At 36.5% G+C, this 23,485-nt stretch overlaps 1 protein-coding gene and 1 pseudogene across 1 annotated transcript; both read right to left on the reverse strand.

Annotated features, from left to right (window-relative positions):
- Positions 1 to 2,570: 2,570 nt before the first annotated feature.
- Positions 2,571 to 12,015, reverse strand: LOC126616919 (beta-amyrin synthase-like; annotated as a pseudogene).
- A 3,942-nt stretch (positions 12,016 to 15,957) lies between these two features.
- On the reverse strand, positions 15,958 to 19,451 carry LOC126616860 (scarecrow-like protein 33). Its single transcript, XM_050284988.1, has 2 exons — positions 16,439 to 19,451; positions 15,958 to 16,234 (listed from the first exon to the last, which is right to left on the reverse strand). The coding sequence occupies exon 1, from the start codon at positions 18,939 to 18,941 to the stop codon at positions 16,512 to 16,514; it is 2,430 nt and encodes an 809-aa protein (XP_050140945.1). The 5' UTR covers positions 18,942 to 19,451; the 3' UTR covers positions 15,958 to 16,234; positions 16,439 to 16,511.
- Positions 19,452 to 23,485: the final 4,034 nt, after the last annotated feature.

Genomic DNA, 23,485 nt, shown 5'->3' on the forward strand with positions numbered 1-23,485 from the left:
AAATTTGGTGTGATAATGTTTCTGCGATTACCCTTGCTTCCAACCCTGTTTTCCATGCTCGTACCAAGCATGTGGAAATAGATTACCATTACATAAGGGAACTTGTTCTTGCCAAGTTGCTGACTGTCCAATTTGTATGCAGTCAGGATCAACTTGCTGACATTCATACCAAATCCCTTCCCCGGCAACGCTTTCTTTTTCTCCGGTCCAAGCTATCACTTCAACCTTCTCCGTTTAGCTTGAGGGGGTGTGAAGAGAACGTTACTCAAGTAACTCAACATAATAGTAATAACAAACAGTTAAAAGTTAGTTTGGAAAATTACCACACTTGTAACTTTCTTTTACTCTGTTAGTCTGTTGTATTTAGCTTCCATATAAATACTCTTGTAACTTATCCTTTGGTGTAATGAAAATCATTTCCCAATAGCTAGGCCAGAAGGCTCGTGGGCCCCACAGAATCTAAAAGGGCCAAAGGGCCAAAGGGCTGGCCAGAAATTCAAAAAATCTTGTCAGATATAACAGACAGGAATGTATGTATATTTATGCTTAAACCAAAATTTGAATCCAACGACTAGTTGACTAGCCGTTGTATTCAATTTTTTTTTTTTTATAATGAATTTAAACTTTTTTTTTCTATAAATACATAAGCCATTTGTAACATCCCACATCGCCCAAGGGAGTGGATCATGTAAGCTTTATATGTATATTCTCATATCTACCTAGCACGAGGCCTTTTAGGAGTTCACTGGCTTTGGATTCCTTAGGAAATTCGAAGTTAAGCGAGAAAAATGTCAGAGCATTCTCAGGATGGGTGACCCACTGGGAAGTTCTGCGCACATGAGTTCCCAGAAACAAAACCGTGAGGATGTGGTCGAGTCCCAAAGCGGACAATATCTTGCTACGGCGAAGTCGAGCCAGAGATGTGGTGGAGCCCGGGCCAGGGTGTGACAATTTGGTATCATAGCCAATCCTTGGCCAGAAGTGTGCCGACAAGGACGTCGGACCCCTAAGGGGGTGGATTGTAACATCCCACATCGCCCAGGGGAGTGGATCATGTAAGCCTTATATGTATATTCTCATCTCTACCTAACACGAGGTCTTTTGAGAGCTCACTGGCTTCGGGTTCCATCGGAACTCCAAAGTTAAGCGAGTTCGCACGAGAGCAATCCCATGATGGGTGACCCACTGGGAAGTTCTCGTGTGAGTTCCCAGAAACAAAATTGTAAAGGTGTAGTCCGGGCCCAAAGCAGACAATATTGTGTTACAGTGGAGCCGAGCCCGGGATGTGGTGGGGCTCCAGGCAGGGATGTGACACATTCCTACACTATTTATCACATAATTTTCACCATTCCATACTATCTCACTTCATTCTATTTTTTTTCCTATAACTTCTATTTTACAAAATTTGTTTCATATTTTTTTTTTCCAAAATTTTACATAATTTGTTTCACTTAGCGGTTGGATTTGAATTTAAGTTGTAGTTTTTAAATAATAAATTATGTTTGGCCCTTTGGCCCTCGGTTGGAGACAGTTTTTTGTGACAGGGCTAAAACGAGTCATATGGCCCTTTGACCCTCGGTTGGAGACCATGTACTGTTCATTAAAATATTAATATCTTGGAGGGCCAAAAGTCCATAGGGCTCATTTTAGCCCTGTCACAAAAAACCGTCTCCAATCGAGGGTCAAACATAATTTATTATTTAAAAACTACAACTTAAATTCAAATCCAACGGCTAAGTGACGTCATCTTTTGTTTTCTTTTTTTTTTCAAAACTTTTGTCATGGTATACAGTATACACTGGCGAATTTTCTTTCCAGTATGACAAGTCCATTTGACTAATTCTACGTACCTAAACTTTTTGGTTAACCATTATTGTCAAAGTGGAACCGGATCTCCTTCGAACCGAAAAAATTGGACCTTCTGAGCAAAGGATCTGGACCGTTGAAATTTGATCAAACGACTACAAACAAAGAGCCCTCTAAAAGTTATAATAATTGTAGTCGTTTGATCAAATTTCAACGGTCCGAATCCTTTGATCCTTAGGCTCAGTTTATTTGGGTCTGGAGGGAATCTGGTTCTGTCAAAGTGAAGGTCATCATTATCTCAATACAGGCCTTTTTTAGAAAGGATTTCCATTTCTTAAAAAATGGAATTAGTTGTGAGACTCGTTTTATATCGAATTTCAACGATTTCAACCATCTATTCTTATAAGTGTCGATTAATAGATTATTTATGTAAAAATTCAAATCAATCCGAAACAATTTACCTATTTAATCGACACGATAAAATTTCAATGTTTCTTCAAACATAGTATTTGTCAATTTCTTTGAGCTCAATTAGATGACTCAAATATTTCTGATAGTTGATATTTTGCAATGATGATCTATGAGGTGCAACTTGAAAAATAAACGGTAAATAAATGATTTGAAGTTCGATGTGATGTGAGCCCACAATAATCCTCATTTATAAAAAAAATGAAGATTCCTTGTCTTGGAAAACATCGGTTCCATCTGTAATACTCAAATTTTCTGGTAGGAGGTCAAAAAAGGATTTGGATCCTTTCCTGAGTTCAGAAATCTGAGCTTCCTGACCAAATCACACAGGCCATTAAGGGAAAGTATTGCAAATATGCTGCGTAGTGTAACATGTAAGGAAAGTACCTGTCATTTCCTGCGAACATGAAAATCGAAGTTAAATAAAAGGTTAATTGTGTGTTCTGTACGGAGATGATATTGTTCCTCTTCTCCCATTAATTTCCGATTGCATACAAAGGAAGCCATTTTCTGAAAAAATTAATGGAAGCCATTAAGCATCACCACTCAATATTAGTGTATTTTTTATTTATTTAACTTTCTTCTGAAAACTAGGCGGTACGCAACCTGCTGAGGGAATCCACCATCCTCCATCTGAGAATTGATTAACAGCTTTGCAGCACGGTGGAGAGGAGTAGGGTCTCTTTCTGCCTACAAGATTTTTTTGTTTTTAAAGAAGTTAGAATCCTGGATGAATGAAATGTTATTAACATATCAAAGGATGAGGGAAAAGAAATTGATTACAAACTCTGATTCTTAATACTGGTTTGGTACTGATGTGTTTTTATAAAAAAATGGGTATAAAAAAAAGCTGAGCTCAAAAAGATGTTTGGTAAACACTTAAAAACAGCTTATTTTCACAGTTTTGGATAAAAAAATGGGCTTTTAGATCCAGGTCCAAAAACATAGAGTGTTTTTAGGAGTGACTCCAGTTATCTAATTATATGTTTTTATTTCTTTTATACTCCTTTTATATTTTCTAAAAATATTAAAAATCAATTAAAATCTTTTAATATTATGCATTTTTCAACTCCAAAATATCTAATTAATATCTTATAAACAAAAAATAATAATATACTAACATAAATCTATCTGCAAAACATTCTACCCTAACTCAAGTAGCAAAATATATGAATGTATATTATACCTATAAGTGAGATATGAAACCTAACTAAAAGATAGAACAAAACATAATATACCTACAAGCAAGGCACATTAATCTGTGACAGGTTGACTATGAAAAAGAATATGTCATATAGGTAGATAAATACAATTAACCTGTGATATAGGTTGATTATAAAAATTAAAAAAAAATCTATAAATGGGTTAAAACAGGAGGAAGAACAAGAAATAACAAAAATATATATATAAAAAAAGAGATAATCAAAGAGATAATTAGGAAGAAATTTGATTTTTACAATAAGTTTTTTCTTTTAAGAGATCATTATTGATAATTAAATAATTAAATTTAAAGAATTGGACTTATTTTAATAAATTAGACCATTCCTACTATTGACTAAAAAAATTAGAGTTATATCAAGTTTTCCCAAAAAAAAAATTGAAAATGTGAAGTTACAAAAATGAGCTTATTCTCACAGCACAGCAGAAACAAATTTTTTTTTTTAAAGCACAGCAATACCAAACCAACCCTTAATCCATTGACAAAATGAATAAGGGAGACTCCAAAATGTCTAGATAACTACCTAAGAAAAGAACTACATTTTGTCAAGAATTAATGGTCTTCTACTACGCTAGGCTTCAAATCTTCTGTTCCAAAAACATGCCTACCTCTAATATTAGATCAAACCTTAAGTTTTGGGATTAAGTGGGTGTTGATTAAGCATACACATGTAGAAATATTAGAGGTGGGCATTTTTTTTGGGGACAAATAATGGGTACAGAAAGCAATGATAAATATCTAATTCTGAAAAGATTAAAAAAACATGAAAGCAATGATAAACCTTGAGGAATCTTAGGTGTATCTGCTGCGCTACATCAGCCGTATATCGAGGCACTTATAATTTGACACATGTTTTTTTGGAATTTTTTTAACAATTTTACAACTAGATTATCATTCCACCTTAAAATAAGGTCTGCTATGAGACCCGTTTATTTTTATTTACGCAAAATTCGCACCATTTCAACCTATCAACTTCAAAGTCTAAAATTGGGGCTTTACGACTACCTTATTTGACTTTAACCTGTCTGAGGGCTAGGACAGGTTCCTTCCCGAAGTGCATGTGCCATGTAAGCAACCAAAGCCCAAAAATATCTTGCCTCTTAAATGTCTACATAAACGTCATCCGACACATTGATATCACTACTGCAATCATGCTAACCGCCTCAAGCATAATTGAAGGTCACCCACCACAAATTACAATCCCTATTATCGTCAAATAACCGATATACCCTAATCTAGCTCAGTAATATGATCAAGGTTGCTCTTTTCCCCTGCCTATAAATAAAGATAGAGGCATTCAAGCTCTAAACCTTCGTCAAATACAATCTCTATGATTAAATGAGGCATTCAAGCTCTTCTCCCCTGCCTATAAACTCAATTTCTCTTCAGCAAAAACTCTGCCTATGATCTCAAAGCCTTTCTTCGAAGTAAACACTGCCTACGATCCCTAAGATCTAAACCTTTCACAGCTCTACTAATCCGTGGTATGATTCGGTGGATGTGCAATTCCAACCACCCTGATTTCCTCTTTGAGGCGCATATTTTGTACTAAATCCAATCCAACACTAGTGATCTCAATGGACTCCTCTAGCATTATCTTGTCCCTCATGACCTGAATTTTGCTAAGTTTTCCTACTTTCTTTACATTTCCATTCAATTTACATTTCAAATTATGAAGCTCAGCCCATCAGCCTAGATTTTACTTTTGAGAATGTTTGTAACTTCATCATAAAATAATTACATTTTGTTTCTAGGTTTAGCTTTCATTCCACTTTCATTTGCTGTTTAGGCAAGCATACTGAGGTTACACTAAATTTAAGTCTTCTTCTGCTTGATTCACATAACAAAACTTAACTGAACCAATAGTGTTCCACTTGGTACAAAATCATTTTGTTAGAAGTCAAATTAACCCGCAACTTTCATAAACACTCAAACATAAACATTGTTTGTTGACAGCCTAAAGCAGTGACATATCTATTCTCTTTTTCTCCCAAGCTATATAATGGCACTGAGATTGAAAGCTACACTCGGGTCAAATGCATATAGAACCTAGTCCAGACTCCATCCAATTTTTGACACCAACAAGGGGAATGACAGTCGTTGGCAGATACATACAGTTTAGGTTGACACGGAAAGGGGAGAGAATGGGTTATTTAATATTTTTATTTTATTATTTTACTAATTTTATGTCAAAGGGTACAATTGGAATACTATTTCCAACCGTAAGAGAGAAGTAAATTATCTTTAAAAAATATAAACGTGGCAAATTTTTATTAAGTTGATATACCAAGTCATATTTGTATCGGATACACACAAGAATTTCTTAGTAAACCTTAGTAAATAAAAGTAAAGCGATCATAATATTTAACCTACTACAAAACTCTAAGACATGAAAACACCCAAAATATATACCCCAACATAAAATTAATGCAAATTACTAACTTGTAAAATTTTCCAGCATGTATTTAGTTATTAAAAGAGTATTTTATGAGTTCTATTTTACATTATTAACTTACCTGATGAGCATGAATTAAACCCATCAAAGCCCATGCAGTTTGTACTAAGTTTGATCTTCTTCCTTCAAGTGGTATAATTTTCTGCATATAAAAACCACAATTTGCTTCTTAGAGAGTATAAATAGCTTTTCCTGGTTTTTTACACTACGGCAAAGGTCTCTTTACACTAGCTAGGGCAGTTCAGCATAAAGGTTTGTATATATCAATGAATGACTTACAGAGATTTAGTAGATAAAGAATTTACCTTGCGTAGACATGAAAGGTAACTCTCTCCCCATCCACTGTCATCTCCTTGGCTTGCCAGTAGAAAATTAACCCCGTTGCGCATAGCCGGACAATTGTAATAAGTTTTTCCAGCAGTAGCTAAACCTTTAAGCGCAAACCATGTACCATATGTGAAGCAGACTCCCCAACTTCCAAACCTGGATGCATGGGTAGAAAAGAAGGAAGCATCCAATACTCCGGAGGTATTGGGTTACATCCAGACCAGTCATAAACACCAAGTATCTACATAAGAAGAAATTGGCTCACTTCAAAAGTTATACACACGCGTATATATATGTGTGTGCACTGGAAAATGTTGCGAGTTATACATTAGTTAAAATGTAAATAGTAGTTTATTGTCCCACATTGGTGAAGTACATATGTAATACCAATTGTAACTCCTATATATACTCCACTTTGGAGATTAATATATATATATAAGAAATTCCCAAATATTATCATATATTATTGGTATTTACCATGTTTAGTTCAATATGGCATCAGAGCAGTTCGCTCTTGGTGACCTGTGTGCTTTAAATTTTGTGCCCACATTTTTCGTGATTTCCTCCGCGTGAGAAAAAAAAAAAAAAAAAAAAAGTGTCGTGCTACAGTGCCGTGAACAGTGGTCTTCTACAGTGCGTGAACAGTGATTGCTACAGTACCGTGAATGATATTTGCTACAGTGCCGTGAACAGTAATTGCTACAGTACTCTGGTAAATTGTTTTCATTCCGCTGCGTATCTTTTGTGCCTTTATTGTTCGTGATTTTGTTCAATGGCTCAATATAATCATAGTGTTGTTATGCATCTTGGTGGAACAAATAAATGGATAATTGATACTGGGGCCACTGATCATGTGTCGAGTGACCCTAGAGTGTTTGATGAGTTATGTGATTATGTACGTGATCCGTATATTACTAGTGCAAATGGAGCACTTTCCCCTGTGAAGGGTGAAGGCACTATCTCTTTGACTCCAACCTTATCACTGGTCCGTGCTTTACTTGTTCCTGATGTTAAGTGCAATCTTTTGTCGGTAGGAAAACTTCTTGATACTTTATATTGTTCTGCTCACTTCTATCCTACGTATTGTTATTTTCGAGATATTCAAACTCAGAAGATAATTGGTTATGGTAAAAGGATAGGGGGTTTGTACATCTTGACTATGGAGGATACTGTTGTTTCCGGTTCAAATAATCATCAAGTTTTAAGTGCTAAAGTGGATAACAGACATCAAATTTGGTTGTGGCATCGACGATTGGGACATCCATCATTCAGTTATATGAAGCATCTATTTCCTTCTTTGTTTCGCACTTGTAGTGATTCAGAGTTCAAGTGTGAAACATATGTCATGGCTAAGAGTCATCGTGCTTCCTTTCCTGTAAGTGATTCTAAAGCTACTTTACCATTTGATTTGATATATTCTGATGTGTGGGGTCCTGCAAAAGTTACTTCTAATGGATTCCGTTGGTTTGTTACTTTTATTGATGATTGTACTCGGGTAACTTGGGTGTTCTTGATGAAAAATAAGAGTGATGTTCCGTTACTTCTTCAAGAATTTTGTACAATGGTATCTACTCAGTTTCAGACCAAAGTTAAGGTCTTCAGGTCTGATAACGGAGGAGAATATGTGAATCACACTTTGGCATGTTTTTTCCGTGATCATGGTATTATTCACCAGACGACTACTCCGTTTACACCCCAACAAAATGGTGTGTCCGAACGGAAGAATCGTCAAATAATGGAGGTTACTCGCTCCTTGATGTTAGATAAATGTGTTCCTAATCATTTGTGGGGTCATGCTGTTTTGGCTGCTGTGTATTTGATCAATCGTGTTCCAAGTCGGGTTCTTGATTTCCAGACACCGTTTGATCTGCTACAAAAACATGTTTCTCTTGTTTCTGTCTCAAAGCTTCCTCCGAAAGTGTTCGGGTGTATTGCGTATGTGCATGTCTACTCTCATCAGCGGAGTAAACTTGATGCATGTGCTCTCCGGTGTGTCTTTATTGGGTATGCTAACAATCAAAAAGGCTATAAGTGTTATCATCCTCCGACTCAAAAAACTTATATTACCATGGATGTCACCTTCCATGAGGAAGTTTCGTATTTTGTGAAGCCCTCTTCCGACTCTCCACTTCAGGGGGAGAGGGGGAGTGAAGTGCAGATTCGAAGAGATGATATGGATGATGTGTTACAGACAGAGTTGGGAACAGAACCTATTATTTTACGTGATACTAATCAGTCGGCTACAGATGATGATCGGTTGCCTGCTGCGGATATATTTGATGAATTACCTTCTGATGATCGGTTGCCTGCTGCTGATATGTCTAACGAGTTGCCTGATGATGTTTTGTCCAATGATGATTCTTCTAACTGTTTGGTACAAGATGGTGGCATACATGAGGTAAATTCTGACGATTCTTCTACTTATCAGTTGCCTCCACGAGCTAATCGTGGAAAACCTAAAGTACAATATGAGCCTGATATGCATGCCAAAGCCAAATATCCTATCAACAATTATGTGTCTTCTCATCGTTTGTCCCAACCATATGCATCTTACATATGTCAGCTATCTAGTGTATCAATTCCAACAAAATTGCAGGATGCTTTGTCTGACCCTAAGTGGGTTAATGCTATGAAAGTTGAGATGGAAGCTTTGGAAAAGAATTCTACTTGGGATTTGATTCCGTTACCAAATGGGAAGAAAGCCGTTGGATGTAGATGGGTGTTTACTATTAAGCACAAAGCAGATGGTTCTATTGATCGGTATAAAGCCAGATTAGTTGCTAAGGGTTATACTCAAACCTATGGGGTGGACTATCAGGAGACCTTTGCTCCTGTTGCCAAACTTAATACTGTGCGTGTTCTTCTGTCCTTGGCAGCAAACCAGGATTGGCCTCTGTTGCAGTTTGATGTTAAGAATGCTTTCCTTCATGGTGATCTTAAGGAGGAAGTGTATATGGATCTCCCACCTGGTATTGGAACATCTCCCGGAAAAGGTATTGTATGCAGGTTACGAAAGGCCTTGTATGGTTTGAAACAATCTCCTAGAGCATGGTTTGGGAGGTTTACAAGTTCAATGAAGAAGTTTGGGTATATCCAGAGTCATTCAGATCATACTTTGTTTCTAAAGCGACAAAATGGTAAGCTAACTGCATTGATTATTTATGTTGATGACATGATAGTGACTGGTGATGATCAAAAGGAGATACAGCACCTTCAAAAGTACCTAGCTACTGAGTTTGAGATGAAAGATTTGGGTGAATTGAAGTATTTTCTTGGAATCGAGGTTGCACGATCCAAGCATGGTATTTTTCTATCTCAAAGGAAGTATGTTCTTGATTTGTTAGCTGAAACAGGTATGTTAGATTGCAAACCTGTTGATACTCCGATTGAGCAGAATCATCGTCTGGGCTTATTTCCAGATCAAGTTCCAACTCATAAGGAACGGTATCAGAGGCTTGTGGGGAGATTAATTTATTTGTCTCACACTCGCCCTGACATTGCTTATGCAGTTAGTGTGGTAAGTCAATTTATGCACTCACCTAGTAAAGCTCATATGGATGCAGTAACTCGTATTTTGAGGTACTTGAAGATGGCTCCTGGCAGAGGCCTGGTTTTCTCCAAGAATGATCATTTGAATGTCGAAGGGTACACAGATGCAGATTGGGCTGGTTCTATCACTGATCGACGATCTACATCTGGATACTTTATGTTTGTGGGTGGTAATTTAGTTACTTGGAGAAGCAAGAAACAAAAAGTGGTGGCTAGGTCAAGTGCAGAAGCTGAGTTTCGTGGTATGTCTCATGGTGTATGTGAGTTGTTGTGGTTGGAAAAATTGTTGAGAGATCTTGAGTTTAAACACAAATGTGCTATGAAACTTCATTGTGATAACAAGGCTGCTATTGAGATTGCTCAGAATCCAGTGCAACATGATCGAACAAAACATGTGGAGATTGATCGACATTTCATTAAGGAAAAATTGGATGCTGGAATTATTATGTTTCCGTTTGTGAGATCTGAAGATCAACTGGCTGATGCTCTTACTAAGGCTGTGTCTAATAGTGCGTTTTCCGACTCGCTTGACAAGTTGGGCATGCGTGACATCTTTGCACCAACTTGAGGGGGAGTGTTGCGAGTTATACATTAGTTAAAATGTAAATAGTAGTTTATTGTCCCACATTGGTGAAGTACATATGTAATACCAATTGTAACTCCTATATATACTCCACTTTGGAGATTAATATATATATAAGAAATTCCCAAATATTATCATATATTATTGGTATTTACCATGTTTAGTTCAATAGAAAAAAGGTCACAGTACCGAAAGCCAAGCTTTTACGCAAGAAAGTATATTGGTTACACCCCCATGGTCAAGAATCCACTTTCTTCCCCTAGCCATGGCATTCTCTTCACCTCCATCTGGTCCTTCTCCAAGCAGCCGCAAACTCACATAGTTTTAAGCCGTACAAAACATGTTGCTGGGGCTCTCTATGTGTAATCCCCACCCACCATTTTTGTTCTACAAACACACAGACAAACACAAAATTTTAATTAGCATAAAATTTAATTAATTATAAAAAGAGATTGGACTGGTTAATAACATGGCATAAGTTATTCCCCACCTCTGCCAAAATAAAAGGAGGGAAAACAAGCACAAGCTAGTTATACACGGCATACGTACATAACTCGTACAATATTCGCACCTGATGGTTGTATATGTAACGCTTGATTTCTTTGCGATGTTCCACAGAGAATACAACACTAAGATGACCAGTAATGTACAGACACATGACCTGTATGAAAAGAAGAAAATGTATTAGTAATTAGCTGTTGCATGAAATCTCAAAAGAATGATGAATTTTCACCAGAGAAAGAAGGTAAAACAATGGGCCAGAATTTTCAGCAGGCCAATGTCCGTGGCTTGATTGCAAGGCTGAATTAAAATGGACAGCCCTCTTCATTGCAGCTGTTGCAATTTCATGTGTCACTTCATCGCCCTCGTTGATCTTCAATGGAGGAATCGCTTGTTTGGAATTTTTCTCTCTTAGAAACTGCATTAATTTAATAATTTGTGAGAATCTTGTTAATTTTGGACACAAGTCACAATGGTAGTATCTGTAATTTGTTCGGTTTCTACTCAGCTTACTAAAGCTTGCAATTAAGGAAAAGTCGTCAGATCTGTGTAACTGTGCAAGCAAACATCATATTTTCGTTTGCTCGAATCAAAGAAAAATAATTGTGCAACATATGAATTGCAATTGGTTTGAGATTTGAACTCAAAACTTCTCACACAAAATTACAAACATAGAATAAAAAACCTATTAATAACAAATAAAATTTAAAAAAAAAAAAAAGCTAAACTATAAGGAAATGAACCAACGAAAAAAAGTAACCTTTTCCCTTATTTTTTTTTTTCAATAAGAAAAGGAGCGTTTTTTATTTTTTATTTTTGTTACATTAAAAAGAATCGAGCTAAGCTTACCCTTTCGCATCATGCATGATGCCATGATTCCAATAGTACGTCGACATAAGTACGTACCTGCATTTTCCAGAGGAAATCGCTACTAGGCTTGACCTGAAATCGGTTTTTGAGGTAATTTTGGCGAGCCTCTTCAACCTCAGCTCGCTCTTGAAGAGTACCTGCATGAGGATCAAACGGCCATGTCTGCCTCCCCAGAAAGTTGTTTGTGCTGGACAAATATGGGCCATCTGCACCGTCCCCAATCTTCAGCCTCCACATTATTCTTAATTTCCCAGTTATCTAATCTCTACAAAAATATCATAGTGCACAAAAAGTTATTTGTGTCAGGCTTAAGGACACCATATGTGTGTCCATATAACAATAGCAACAATGTTATGTGCCCTTTATAGGCATGCCCTTTGCTGATAGGGAGGGTGTTTTGTGCTCAAAGAGGTAAGCATAGGTGGTCCATTTGTACCTCATGTTTTGACAACTTTGTTGACACACTCCAATCATTATGTCCAGGTGGACACTGAAATTCGAAGAGTGCTAGCCGACACCTAGAAGGTGACCAAACCTATGAAAAAGTTGGGTAAGAGAGTGAATAAATTAAAGAGGAACGTGGATGCAAATTTCTTCCTTCTTGTTCTTGGACAAGATTGCACCTACAAAACAAATAACACCTTAGGTCAAGGCTAAAGTCCTCACGTTCCCACGATGAATGGGGGGCTTTGGCCAAAGAACCTCCAATGCCAAAGTTAGAATTTTAAGGGAAAAGTGTTTGGAGAATTTTTTGAGTGTTTAGCAAGAGTGAAAACTTAGGTTTTTAGAGAAAATGAGGTAGAATATATAAGGCATGGCCGGCCCCCTTGGGAGAGAAGGTGACCGGCCTCTTGTGTGTTTTTTTGGTGTAATTGGTAGTTTAATTAGGCATTAATAAATTAATTAGGTAATAAATCCATTAATTAGCTAATTAACATAATTTAAAATGAATGTTTTGGGGGTTATCTTGTAGAGAAGATATGATGAGGGATTGATGACATAGGTTATAAAAAAATACCTATTTGGGCACTTTTGACTTGATTGAGGGATGATTGTCCATTGCTCGCGCGTAGGAATTCCGGTGTGCCTCGAGGGTAATTTTATCATTTTTACCCAAAAATCCACGTGTCGCCTCTTAATTATTTTTGGCTCCACAACGGTGTCACTAAAACAATTGCACCTAAGCATAATTTTTTGTTTCATATTTTGACGAAAAGAAACCCATGGCTAGGTTCCTGGTTTGAGTACGATGGTGGTGATTTGGAGGTCGATCGCAGGAGATGGCGTTGTGTCTTTGGGTTGCAGAGAAAAGAGGAAAGACGGGGTGAAAGAGGAGAGATTTTTCAGTGTGACTGTTACACAAGGTGGTACATCACGTGTTTCTATATAAATGGTCAGTTATGTGTGTTAAAATGTTAATAACTTAAAAATTAAAATTTTTCACCACTTACATAAAAACACGTTGTGTACTATTCGTGTTTCCGTCATAACTAAAAATTTCTTATGAGGGAGGCTTCTGATTGAAGAGACAGCATGAGATATTTTGATTGGTGATGTGATCTTTCCCAAAAGGGCAAGCTTTATTGAATAGGAAATAACCCCCACAATTGGTAATGTGATCTTTTCCCAAAAGGGAAAGCTTTATTAAACAGAAAACAACCCCCACAATCAGACAAGTAGTACTTACCGACAAATCCACGTGCAACTGCAATGTCTAAAACAAGGGTAAATATCAGTTTACTACTCTTTCATGATTTTCAACATTTAATACATCAAGTTTTTTTATCTCAGAGTCATACCTAAAGTGTTAATTTTGGAACAGTCTCATACATCCGCAGGGCTGTTTCTAAGATTTCGAGGGTCCTGTGCGAAATTTATAAAAGGACCACTCCTTAAGATAGTATTAAAAAAAAGTAAAACAATGTATTGATGTTATAAAACAATCACTTAACTGATTGCAAGTTTACAAATGTCATTAATTATAAGTAAAAAAGTTACAAGCATAACCTTCACTAGATAATCAAAAGCAGTTCAATCTTAAACAACTAAACACGAAGAAAAAAACTTCAAAACTCTAACTTTAAAGTCCACTTGCATATATAACCTTATTATATACTAAAATTGGAAAACTATCGTTTTTAGGGTGTTATTATTGACAATCAGAATATCTCATTGTACTAGAAATTTTTATATTGAGTGATGCTAGGGATACTAAATTTGTAGACAAAATTTTGTAAATTAAATGACATGTAAGTTGATGATTGGATTATTACTTAAGTATTGATAAACATGATCATTTCCTATTGGTGACTCATCATTTAGTTCACAAATTTAGTCTCTCTAGCATTACCCTTTTATATTAAGAAAGGAACAAAATTTACTCTTATAAGGAATGCATAATGAGATTTTAAAGTACTAACAAAAGCAATTTTCTAAATATGTAACATTAGATGACAAAAATTTTTGGAGGCCCCTTCAAATTTAGGGCCCTGTGCGACTGCACTTTTCGCTTCCCCTCTGTACATCCGTTAGTTAAACTGTTAAGTCTTCCGTTAATTGATGACGTGGTGCCTACGTGGACAATGACTGGGTGCCACATGTCATTAAGGGTTCACGTGGATTTTTTTTTTTGGAGAAGGGGTTCAAAAAAAAATTCAAAAATTCAAAAAAAAAAAAAAAAAAAGCCCCGTCTTCTACCTTCCCCAACCCCCCGCACCATCTCCCTCCCTCATCCCCCCACACCCTCTCCCTCACTTCTCTCCTCCTTCCTCCCTTATCCCTGCATTCTCTCCTATGCACCAACCCACCAAACCCTCTTCTCATCTCCTCTCGGCAGCGATTTTCCAAATGCAAGCATTGATTTCGCTTCTTCTTTCCCGAATGAAGATCCAAATCGTGACACTAGCTACGAAATTGGAAATCTGATTAAATAATTAATTAATAGCTCCAAAGATTTTCTCCGTCGAAATTCCCAGGGGAATTGTCGGAAGAAATCCTCGGCAGACTCACCAGCATTCCCTCCGCCATGTCCACAGCAGATTTGCTAATTTAAAAGCTCCTTCTCATCCATATACTCCTCCTGCTGCTGGCTCACCATCCCACCACCACCACCCTCATTATCAACCCCACTCGGCTCCGATTTCTCTCTGCTCTCCCTTTCCTGAGGAACCAACATATATGCCCTCGACTGTGCTACCCTAGCCGCCGCAAACCGTATATCACTAGCGGCGGAGGAAGCCGGTATTGGGTACGTAAGAATCGACTTGGAAAAGTTCAAGAGGAAGGTTTGGTGGGTTGGTGCAAAGGAGAGAATGGAGGGATAAGGGAGGAAAGATGAGAGAAGGGAAGGTGGTGTAGGTTGCAGAAGAAAGAATGGAGGGAAGGGGTGCAGGTTGAAGAAGAGAGAAGGGAGGGAGATGGTGCGGGGGGGTTGGGGGAGGCAGAAGACGAGGCTTTTTTGTTTTTTTTTTTTTTTTTTTGAAATTTTGAAATTTTTTTTGAACCCCTTCTAAAAAAAAGGCGCCCAATCATTGTTCATAGGCACCACGTCATCATTTAACAACAGACTTAACAGTTTGACTAACGGATGTATAAGACTGTCCCAAAATTAACACTTTAGGTATGACTCTGGGACAAAAAAAAACTTTATGTACTAAATGTTGAAAACTACGAAACATGAGGGTAGTAAACTGATATTTACCCCTAAAACAATCACGTGTGATAGTTTAGCACTTTGTTTTTTGAACTTAAAAGTTAAAACAAGCGTAATTTTTTTGTTACAAGTTTTTGACAAAATAAGACTTATTTTTAGCTAGCTTTTTTAAGTTCGATTTTATTTTCTTTTGTTTTTTGAAATTCAGAGATCATCACTTTGCTTTCTAAAATTTGATTTTGATTCTAATTTACGCCATGAAAAGGCATCATTTTACTTCCAGTAACATGATTTTGATCTCACTATGCTCTTAGAAACTCAAAAGTCATCATTTTATTCAAAAAAAACTAAATATTCACTTCACTTTGACTTCTTTCTATCTATTATGTTACATTACTTATCTGGTATATTTAGAGCTCACTTATGACTAACGTGACATAAGAATAAAGCTCACATATCGAATCAAATGATGCCGCATAGATAAAACAAACAAAAAATTAAACATTGTATAGTATATAAAAAAGAAGAAGAAAAATATCAAAAATATATTATGCTATAATTTTCATTACCCTACAAGCAACGAAATACTAACGAAGCCAACATATATATACACATTACCCTACAAGCAACGAAATACTAACGAAGCCAAGCATTTACATTATGCTCTAATTTTCATTAGCAACATGAAGTAGACAAACCATTAATATAAAAAACGAAAAAAAAGACCTCTGAACCACACAGAAAAAGGAGTCGTGTTGTTAATGTTCTTCTGCGAGAAGGTATTACCGTATTACCACCAATGACCTGAAAAAACATGAAAAATATGAATTAAGATTTTTTCTTTTAACTTGCTGAGTGAGTAAATAACAAACTTAACCCTAACAAGGATCAACTTCATTTTATAAAAACGCCGACTAGTAGTTCAGCCATAAAGCCAACTAGTATATGCATGTATATTAGTGTACAACACGGAAGAAAAGAATATTCAAATACGAAAGGAAATAGTACCTCTGCCCAGTTTGTCGATCATCCTTTCCTGCAATTCTCAAAGAAGTTCAATCAAGCATACTCTACAAGACTCCTAAGCTGGCACCCAACAAGAAGAAGCATACACAATTCGGCCCTTCCATCCTTGGAGCATCCAATCACTATCTTGATCAATTTCAAAGTCTTTGTGGTACCATGCCTTCACCTTATCCTTGAAAATCTTCAGTAGACCTTGGTCCACTGGCAGCAGCTGCAACCCAGCCCTCATGCATCGAACCTGCCACTGCTTGTATGTCTCAGGCCTCTCAACCCTCTCTACGCCCTCACATGCTATTACATTCATAACTTCCCTGCCATAGAACTCCCTCTCAAACATCAACCTCTCTTCATTGTCACGGGGTATATTAATATCAAATGCATCATACAAGGCAGAGTAGTGGAAGAGAGCCTCCCGAAATCGAGTGTCAAAGAAAGGGGCAGTGTAGGAACCATTGATAATAGAGTGCACAAAAATATCTGGCTTCATCCTTCTTATTAGTTTTAGAACAGCATCCCTTGGACAGTTCACTTCAGCTGTCTCGTCAAGTAGGTTCTTGAACCGTAACATAGAATTCACAGCAAGCACCTCGTTCCTTTCAGTCTTGAGGTCCTCCAGTTGGATGGATTCCCAGTTTTGTGAAGCTATCGCATTGTACTCAAAAGGCACATTAAAACGCTCACAATATCTTGCCAAGCGACGTCCAGTCTCGTCAATCCACTCTGCTGGACGAAACCCAGGTTGGGGAACCTCTATCCCTGTAATGCGTAGCTTCGGAGGTCCTCCAGCTCTCTTTGAAAGATGCTGGATGAGGATGGGCCACTGGAAACCATACAGGATACCAAAATCGACAATATGAAGGGTTGTTGCTTTCTCGGCCATCTTCAAAATCATCTTGTTTTTGAAGAAAATTGACATTCTCTTGAAGGGACAAGCAGAAAGATGAACTTGGTAAGCTTTCAAAATCTCAACAGCTGGTGTCCTTTTGGAAGCAAGGGACGTATAAAACATTTGGGTTCCAGTGCCAGTACCAGCCATACGAGCCTCAAGACCATTTGCAAAGAAGTGAGCCAATCTTTGAGATCCATCACCATTAGGAGAAGAGTGCTGCCTAACCTTCTTTAGCAGTTCACTGGTGGTTTTAAAATCATTGGTTGACAAGGCTTGTGCGCATAAAATCAGGAGATTCCGCAAATCCACGGCTTCCTTCTTATCTCCTTGTTTCTTACCACGAGCCTTCCCACCATTACCATTAGATCCTTGTGCCTGTCCATTTGGCTGCAAGGTCTTGCTTGCTTCATTCTTAAAAGCAACATTGTCACACTGAGATTCATTATTTCCGCCAGGACAAAGCAACACCTTGTCAAACATCTCAGATAATTCACTCTCTTGAGTCCCTTCTAAATAAACTGCAGACTGCTTGCTACTCCTCCCTTCTTCGAGATCAACATCTTCCCGCTTGTGATTCTTTCTTCCCTTTGACCCATTAAGTAAGTTCTTCCTCTCACTCTTTTCTTTCTTGACAGTAACTATCGGCACATGTGCTTTCACTTCTGGAGACACTGTGTTGCTTTCCAGATCAACAAGCAACTGAGTGCTTTTCGGAAGGAATTTACTAGCTTCCTCTAACCCTCTCTGAAACTGAAAGATAGAATCACTATCTGTAAATATATTCTGAGCCACAAACTCTTCTATAGAAGAGCCCTGCAGCACATTATCAACATGCTGCTCATCACCAACACGCAGCCCATCACCAAGCCTAGTCATGCCATTTTCCAGAGGAACAGACAACTGTGAACTGGATTTTGAATTAAACTGGAAAGGGTAGTCATTGGGAAGGGAAGTTTGTGGAAAAGAAGATTTTTGGTCTCCTAGATCGCCAACCCATTGAGGATCAATGGAATTGCTAGTACCAGAATTAGTACTACCACTACAATCAGTACAATTCCCAGAAATATTACCATCGGGACTCTCAACATTCGGATTGATATAAAGGGGTTGCTGATTGGGTGAAAAGGGGTACTGTTGACCAAGAACATCGTAGAACGATTTCTCAGTCATACGAAGACCCAATGGATCATAGAACATGCAAGGCTTTTTCTCTATATTCTCTTCCATAAGAATCTGGTTTACGTATTTGAAAACAGATTCGGAGAAATCACTGTCATCGGAGGATGTGTCTCCTCCTCCAGGGCTCAAAGTATTAGGCAGTGAAAATGAGCCTTCATCTGGTGGACTCAAACTATTAGATGGAACAAATGACTCTCCAAATGTGGTCACACTAACTTTAGGAACAATATTACCCTGTTCGAAATCGGGTGGAGTGAAAAAATGATTATCCATAAAGTTAAGATCCGGAGAGAGCTGGTTAAATTGATATTCATTTATGAGATTTGGGAATTGAGTTGAATTGGGTGAGAAGGCTAGGTCATCAATACTAAAACCATTCATGTAATCAGGAACTCCATTGAAAGTTGGATGATCCATAACAATCACAGAAAAACACAGTATCTGGGACAATTGTAATCTCTAAAACCCCTCTAAAACTTAGAGATCCAACACACAAAATGATGAAATTCAAAGATTTAATCTCACCGACAAAGTCAGAAGGAACCCATCAAGGAATAAAGCATACTAACAAGAACAAATCAGAAGCAAAATAGAAAACCCTCAAAAACCCATCAGGGAAATTGAAAAACATCGATAACCCATCAGAGTTTTTGCAGATTTATTGCACAGGAAGCAAGGGGTATCAAGTGGAAGGCTCTATGAACAAGCAAAGATCGAACCTTTACCGAATAGGACGACAGAGAGCAAGATGAACAGAAAAGGACTAGCGTACCTTGAAGAAAAGCGTTGAGATTTGAGACAAGAAGCGGCGGTCAACCAAACTAAACATTGCAGGGTGAGTTTTTCTGATATTTATAAGCTGGTGGGCGTGACCGGCGTCACGAACGTTCTTGGAACGCCGCTTTTATCTGAATGGGAGTCAGAAAGTCCTGAACTTTTTCTTGCATGCTCACCGGAGGTCAGGATGGAGATCTTCTTGACCAGTTCATCTCTACCGTTTAAATTTAATTCAACGGTTGTAATTATAATAATTTTAAAGAATCTCTTGTTTGAAACCGTTGGATTAAATTTGAACGATTCAGATGGGCTGATCAGAGAATCCATCCTGAGCTCCGGAGAGGATCCTCTTCCTTTCCTGCAACGCATAGATTTGGTCCCACTCGTCCTTTGTTTTTCTTTCGATAATCTGTCCTTTTCTTTTACCTGTCAATGTAACATAATTTGGAAATGGGACATGGAAAATGGAAGATTCTAAAATAATGTTACCTTTGACATAATCGGATTGGATCAATTTTACTTCAAAATTACTATCGAACTAATTACAATAAAATGATTTGGTTTAGTTCGTGTCAACTTTGTATTTACAACAAAAAAAAATTAACTTAAATGTTTTTCATTTTTTAGGACATCAAACTTTAAAATTTATTCCCTTGAAAAGAAGGAATATATTATAATTGCCAAAAAAAAAAAACAATAGGTTTTTAAACACAACTGCAAAAAATATCCAACAAAAAGAATACATGATGCCAAATAAGAGTAAACCTTCTCTAAGAACTAAGCATGCATAACCTTTTAGATGAATTTGAACACACTGTTGACTTGAATTGGTAAGAATATGCACAACCAACAAATTAAAGATAAAAATTCGTACTTCGACACTAACATAACAATTATCACTTATATAGATCGTCAACAAATCAGAATAACATGACAGATCTATGCTAAAGGCACACTTGTAATAAATTATGGTTGAAACAATAGAACAAAAGCCCTAGCCATAAGACCAAGAACATCACTTGTTTTCATAAGGAGTAACCATATTGTTAACAACGGGAGAGACATTGCCATTAAGGTAGAAATCACCATTATTAAGGTCAAAAGTAGCATCCTAGATACCGCAATAACAGCCAAGTCGAATGTAAACTTGAAAGTTTTGGAGGAAAGGGAATAGGGAAGGAAGATGAGGGTTGCGCAACTCATAAGACTTAAACTCATTCAAACGATAAAAACTTGCATGTAATATGTTTCACATGTCCAAAATTATGTGAATGGTACACAACCACGATAGATGATACATTCAATGATTACATATAAGTTTTTCTCTGGTTGTGTTAACATTGGTTGACTTTTAATGGAGGTCGTGTATTATTATAAATATAAGAGAATCTCCAAAAGACTCTATAAAACTAATAGAAAGCTAGTTTAAAGAACGAATCCATAAAAATCATCTTCAAGAGACTATATAAAAGACTATATAATGAATAATATCTGCATTCCCCCTCTTGGGAGGATGATCTCATTCCCACACTTGCAAATAATGTATCTTTACAACGGAAATTTCACAATCAAAACTGTTCAATGTCTCAATCTTCATTTGAAGATTATTCCTACAAAATATCATCTGAATTTGAAATCGTGTAGTCATTCAAATGTATTAATGAATGGACGGTTCATCATTAATCTGTTATTATATAAACTTAACGAGCTAGTGTTCATTTTGCAATTATGAAGCCACTGCTCAAGGCTAAATGTCAAAAAAAAAGTAATAAAATTCAAGAGTAGACCCCTGAGTTAAGAGGAAAGGGAAGAGAGAGAAAGTGGTTCTACTTCTAGAGAATGAATGAGTTGAGTTTTTTTTTTCTTTTTGAAATGATTAATAAATTTTTTAAATATAATGAATTGTTAATAATAAAAAGGCTAAATTTTTTTCTTGATCCCTATGGTGAGACACTACTTTTAAATCGATCCATGTGGTAAAAAAAAGTGTTAATCTTAACCCTGTGGTGAAGTTCGTTATCAATCGTAGCCAAATTGAAAATTTTGTCAAAATCTCATCCACATGCAAGGGTAAAAAGGTCATTCCATTCTTTTTTTTCTCTTCTTTTTGGTAATTCCACTTTTTTATAATCAACAAAAATAGAAGGGAAAAAAAAATCCTTCCCCAATCCCTATCTTTGTCAACCACAGCCACAACGACCACCGCCACCTTCCCCTTCTCTCTCACATAACCCTAGCCGTCCCATCCACCACTGTTCTTCTTAAAATGAAACTAAATTCAATGTTTGCATATATAATAACTTATATTCTAATCTAAACGCGGCAATGTCTTTGTGATTTTTTAAATATTGATTTTGGACTCTTGGCTATCTTGAAATGAGAAAGTCTGATAATATGAACCTTGTAATTTTATTGTTTATTTATTCTTTTATTGTAGCTCTAAAAGTTTTTTTTTTTTAAATTATGTCCATATAGCGCTTTATGATTGGTTGATGGAATCAATAAAAACAAAAATAACAATTTTGTCCCTACAAATGAAAGAAGAATGAGGAAAAATCTAATAAGGACTATGATTGATAACAAATTTCACCACATGATTACAATTAATAGCTTTTTCACCACATAGGTCTATTTAAAAGTAGGGTATTTGATGTGGTAGAAACTAACACACAAATTCAACCCTATAAAATATGCAATCGTAGTACGAGTAAGTAATGATCGTTCTATTCCGAGGATTAGTAGGGATGCTAACCAACACAAATTAAGCTTATAAAACTGAAAACTAAGTTAAACTAGCAACAAAACAATGACTTGAGGGATTTTGAACGAATTTGATTAAAACAAAAGTAAATGGCAGCAAGTAAATTAAGTTGTGAATGAAATATGGATGAAAGGATAGCTAAATGATTGTTCTCCACACATGAATCATATGCATACAAATCAATTTCCAGTTATTATTCCTACAAAACCATTAATGAAAATGCCCTAAATTAACTGTGACCAACACTAATTAACTCTCAGATTTTCCTAAGTTCATTGAATTGGACTCAGCGACGCAACCAAATTATTCTTCTCAAGTTCCCTAACTATGAAAATCATGATAGAGATACATCTCAAATATCATTAAGTTCTATGAAAATCATAAGTGTTGACAAAACATTCGTAACTATGAAAAATATGATACTCCTGCCAATAATTTACTTAACTCAATCATGACTAGTGACTTTTACTATTTATAAATATAAGTTCATAACGATTAGGTGAAATTCCCTTATATTATAGCATCAAATCCCTGCCTGCAAACTAAGTATGCATCCTTACTAAACATACAAGAATAAGTTCTCTATAAAGCAAATAAGTAAATCGCATTCATGTCTTATGGAACAATAACTGGATGTAATCAATTTATATAAAACATATGATCATGGCTTTGAATTCACCTCTAGTTAAAAAGAAACTTAGTTACACATGTTCATCATAACTGAAAAAGCAATCTAAAATAAACATTGAAACTTAAAACAAAGAGAGAAATAACTCTGAAAATTCCAGCAACTTCAATGGATGAATGGTAGGTGCGGCGCACCCTAAATCGTTGGAGGAAAAGGTTTTGGCATTTTGAATTATTTTAGGACTCTAAGAATCAGGTAGAAAGTGTTGGAATGTAATTAGGATTCATCCTTATAGTTGGAGATAAGATAAGATAATGTTCCTCTCCAATTATGATTCCTCTTTCTTGTGTAATTCCTTGTCTTCCAAGCCTTAACTTTAATTTCTTCAGAGTTTAGCACATATCTAGCACCATTTAAACATCAAAAATGTCCAACCCATATGCTATTCACGCATGGAATCCAATCTAAGTCCAAAACTGCTCCAAATTGCTCCATTTGATATTTATTGTCATCTTTACCGACTGAAATTACAATAATACGAAAATAACTTAAATTACTACAATAAATGGAAATTAACAAAATAAATGTAAAGAAATAAAATAACAAAGTCGCGTAAATATGCTCATATCAGTATCACCACAAGGATCATGAAAAAATTGAACTATCATACCCTGTTGTTCTAATACAAATCGATCAGAACATGAGAAGAGTTGAACACACATCCCACGAGTCCATATAAACACTTAAGGAATTTGGACACGATGTCACGTACAGTACAGCATGACCAACTTATCC

This window comes from Malus sylvestris, chromosome 3 (assembly GCF_916048215.2).
Source record: "Malus sylvestris chromosome 3, drMalSylv7.2, whole genome shotgun sequence".
Taxonomy (NCBI): Eukaryota; Viridiplantae; Streptophyta; class Magnoliopsida; order Rosales; family Rosaceae; genus Malus; species Malus sylvestris.

Excerpts from the sequence above, each read along its gene's own strand:
- LOC126616860 (XM_050284988.1), bottom strand. The coding sequence starts at position 18,941 with ATGGATCATCCAACTTTCAATGGAGTTCCTGATTACATGAATGGTTTT.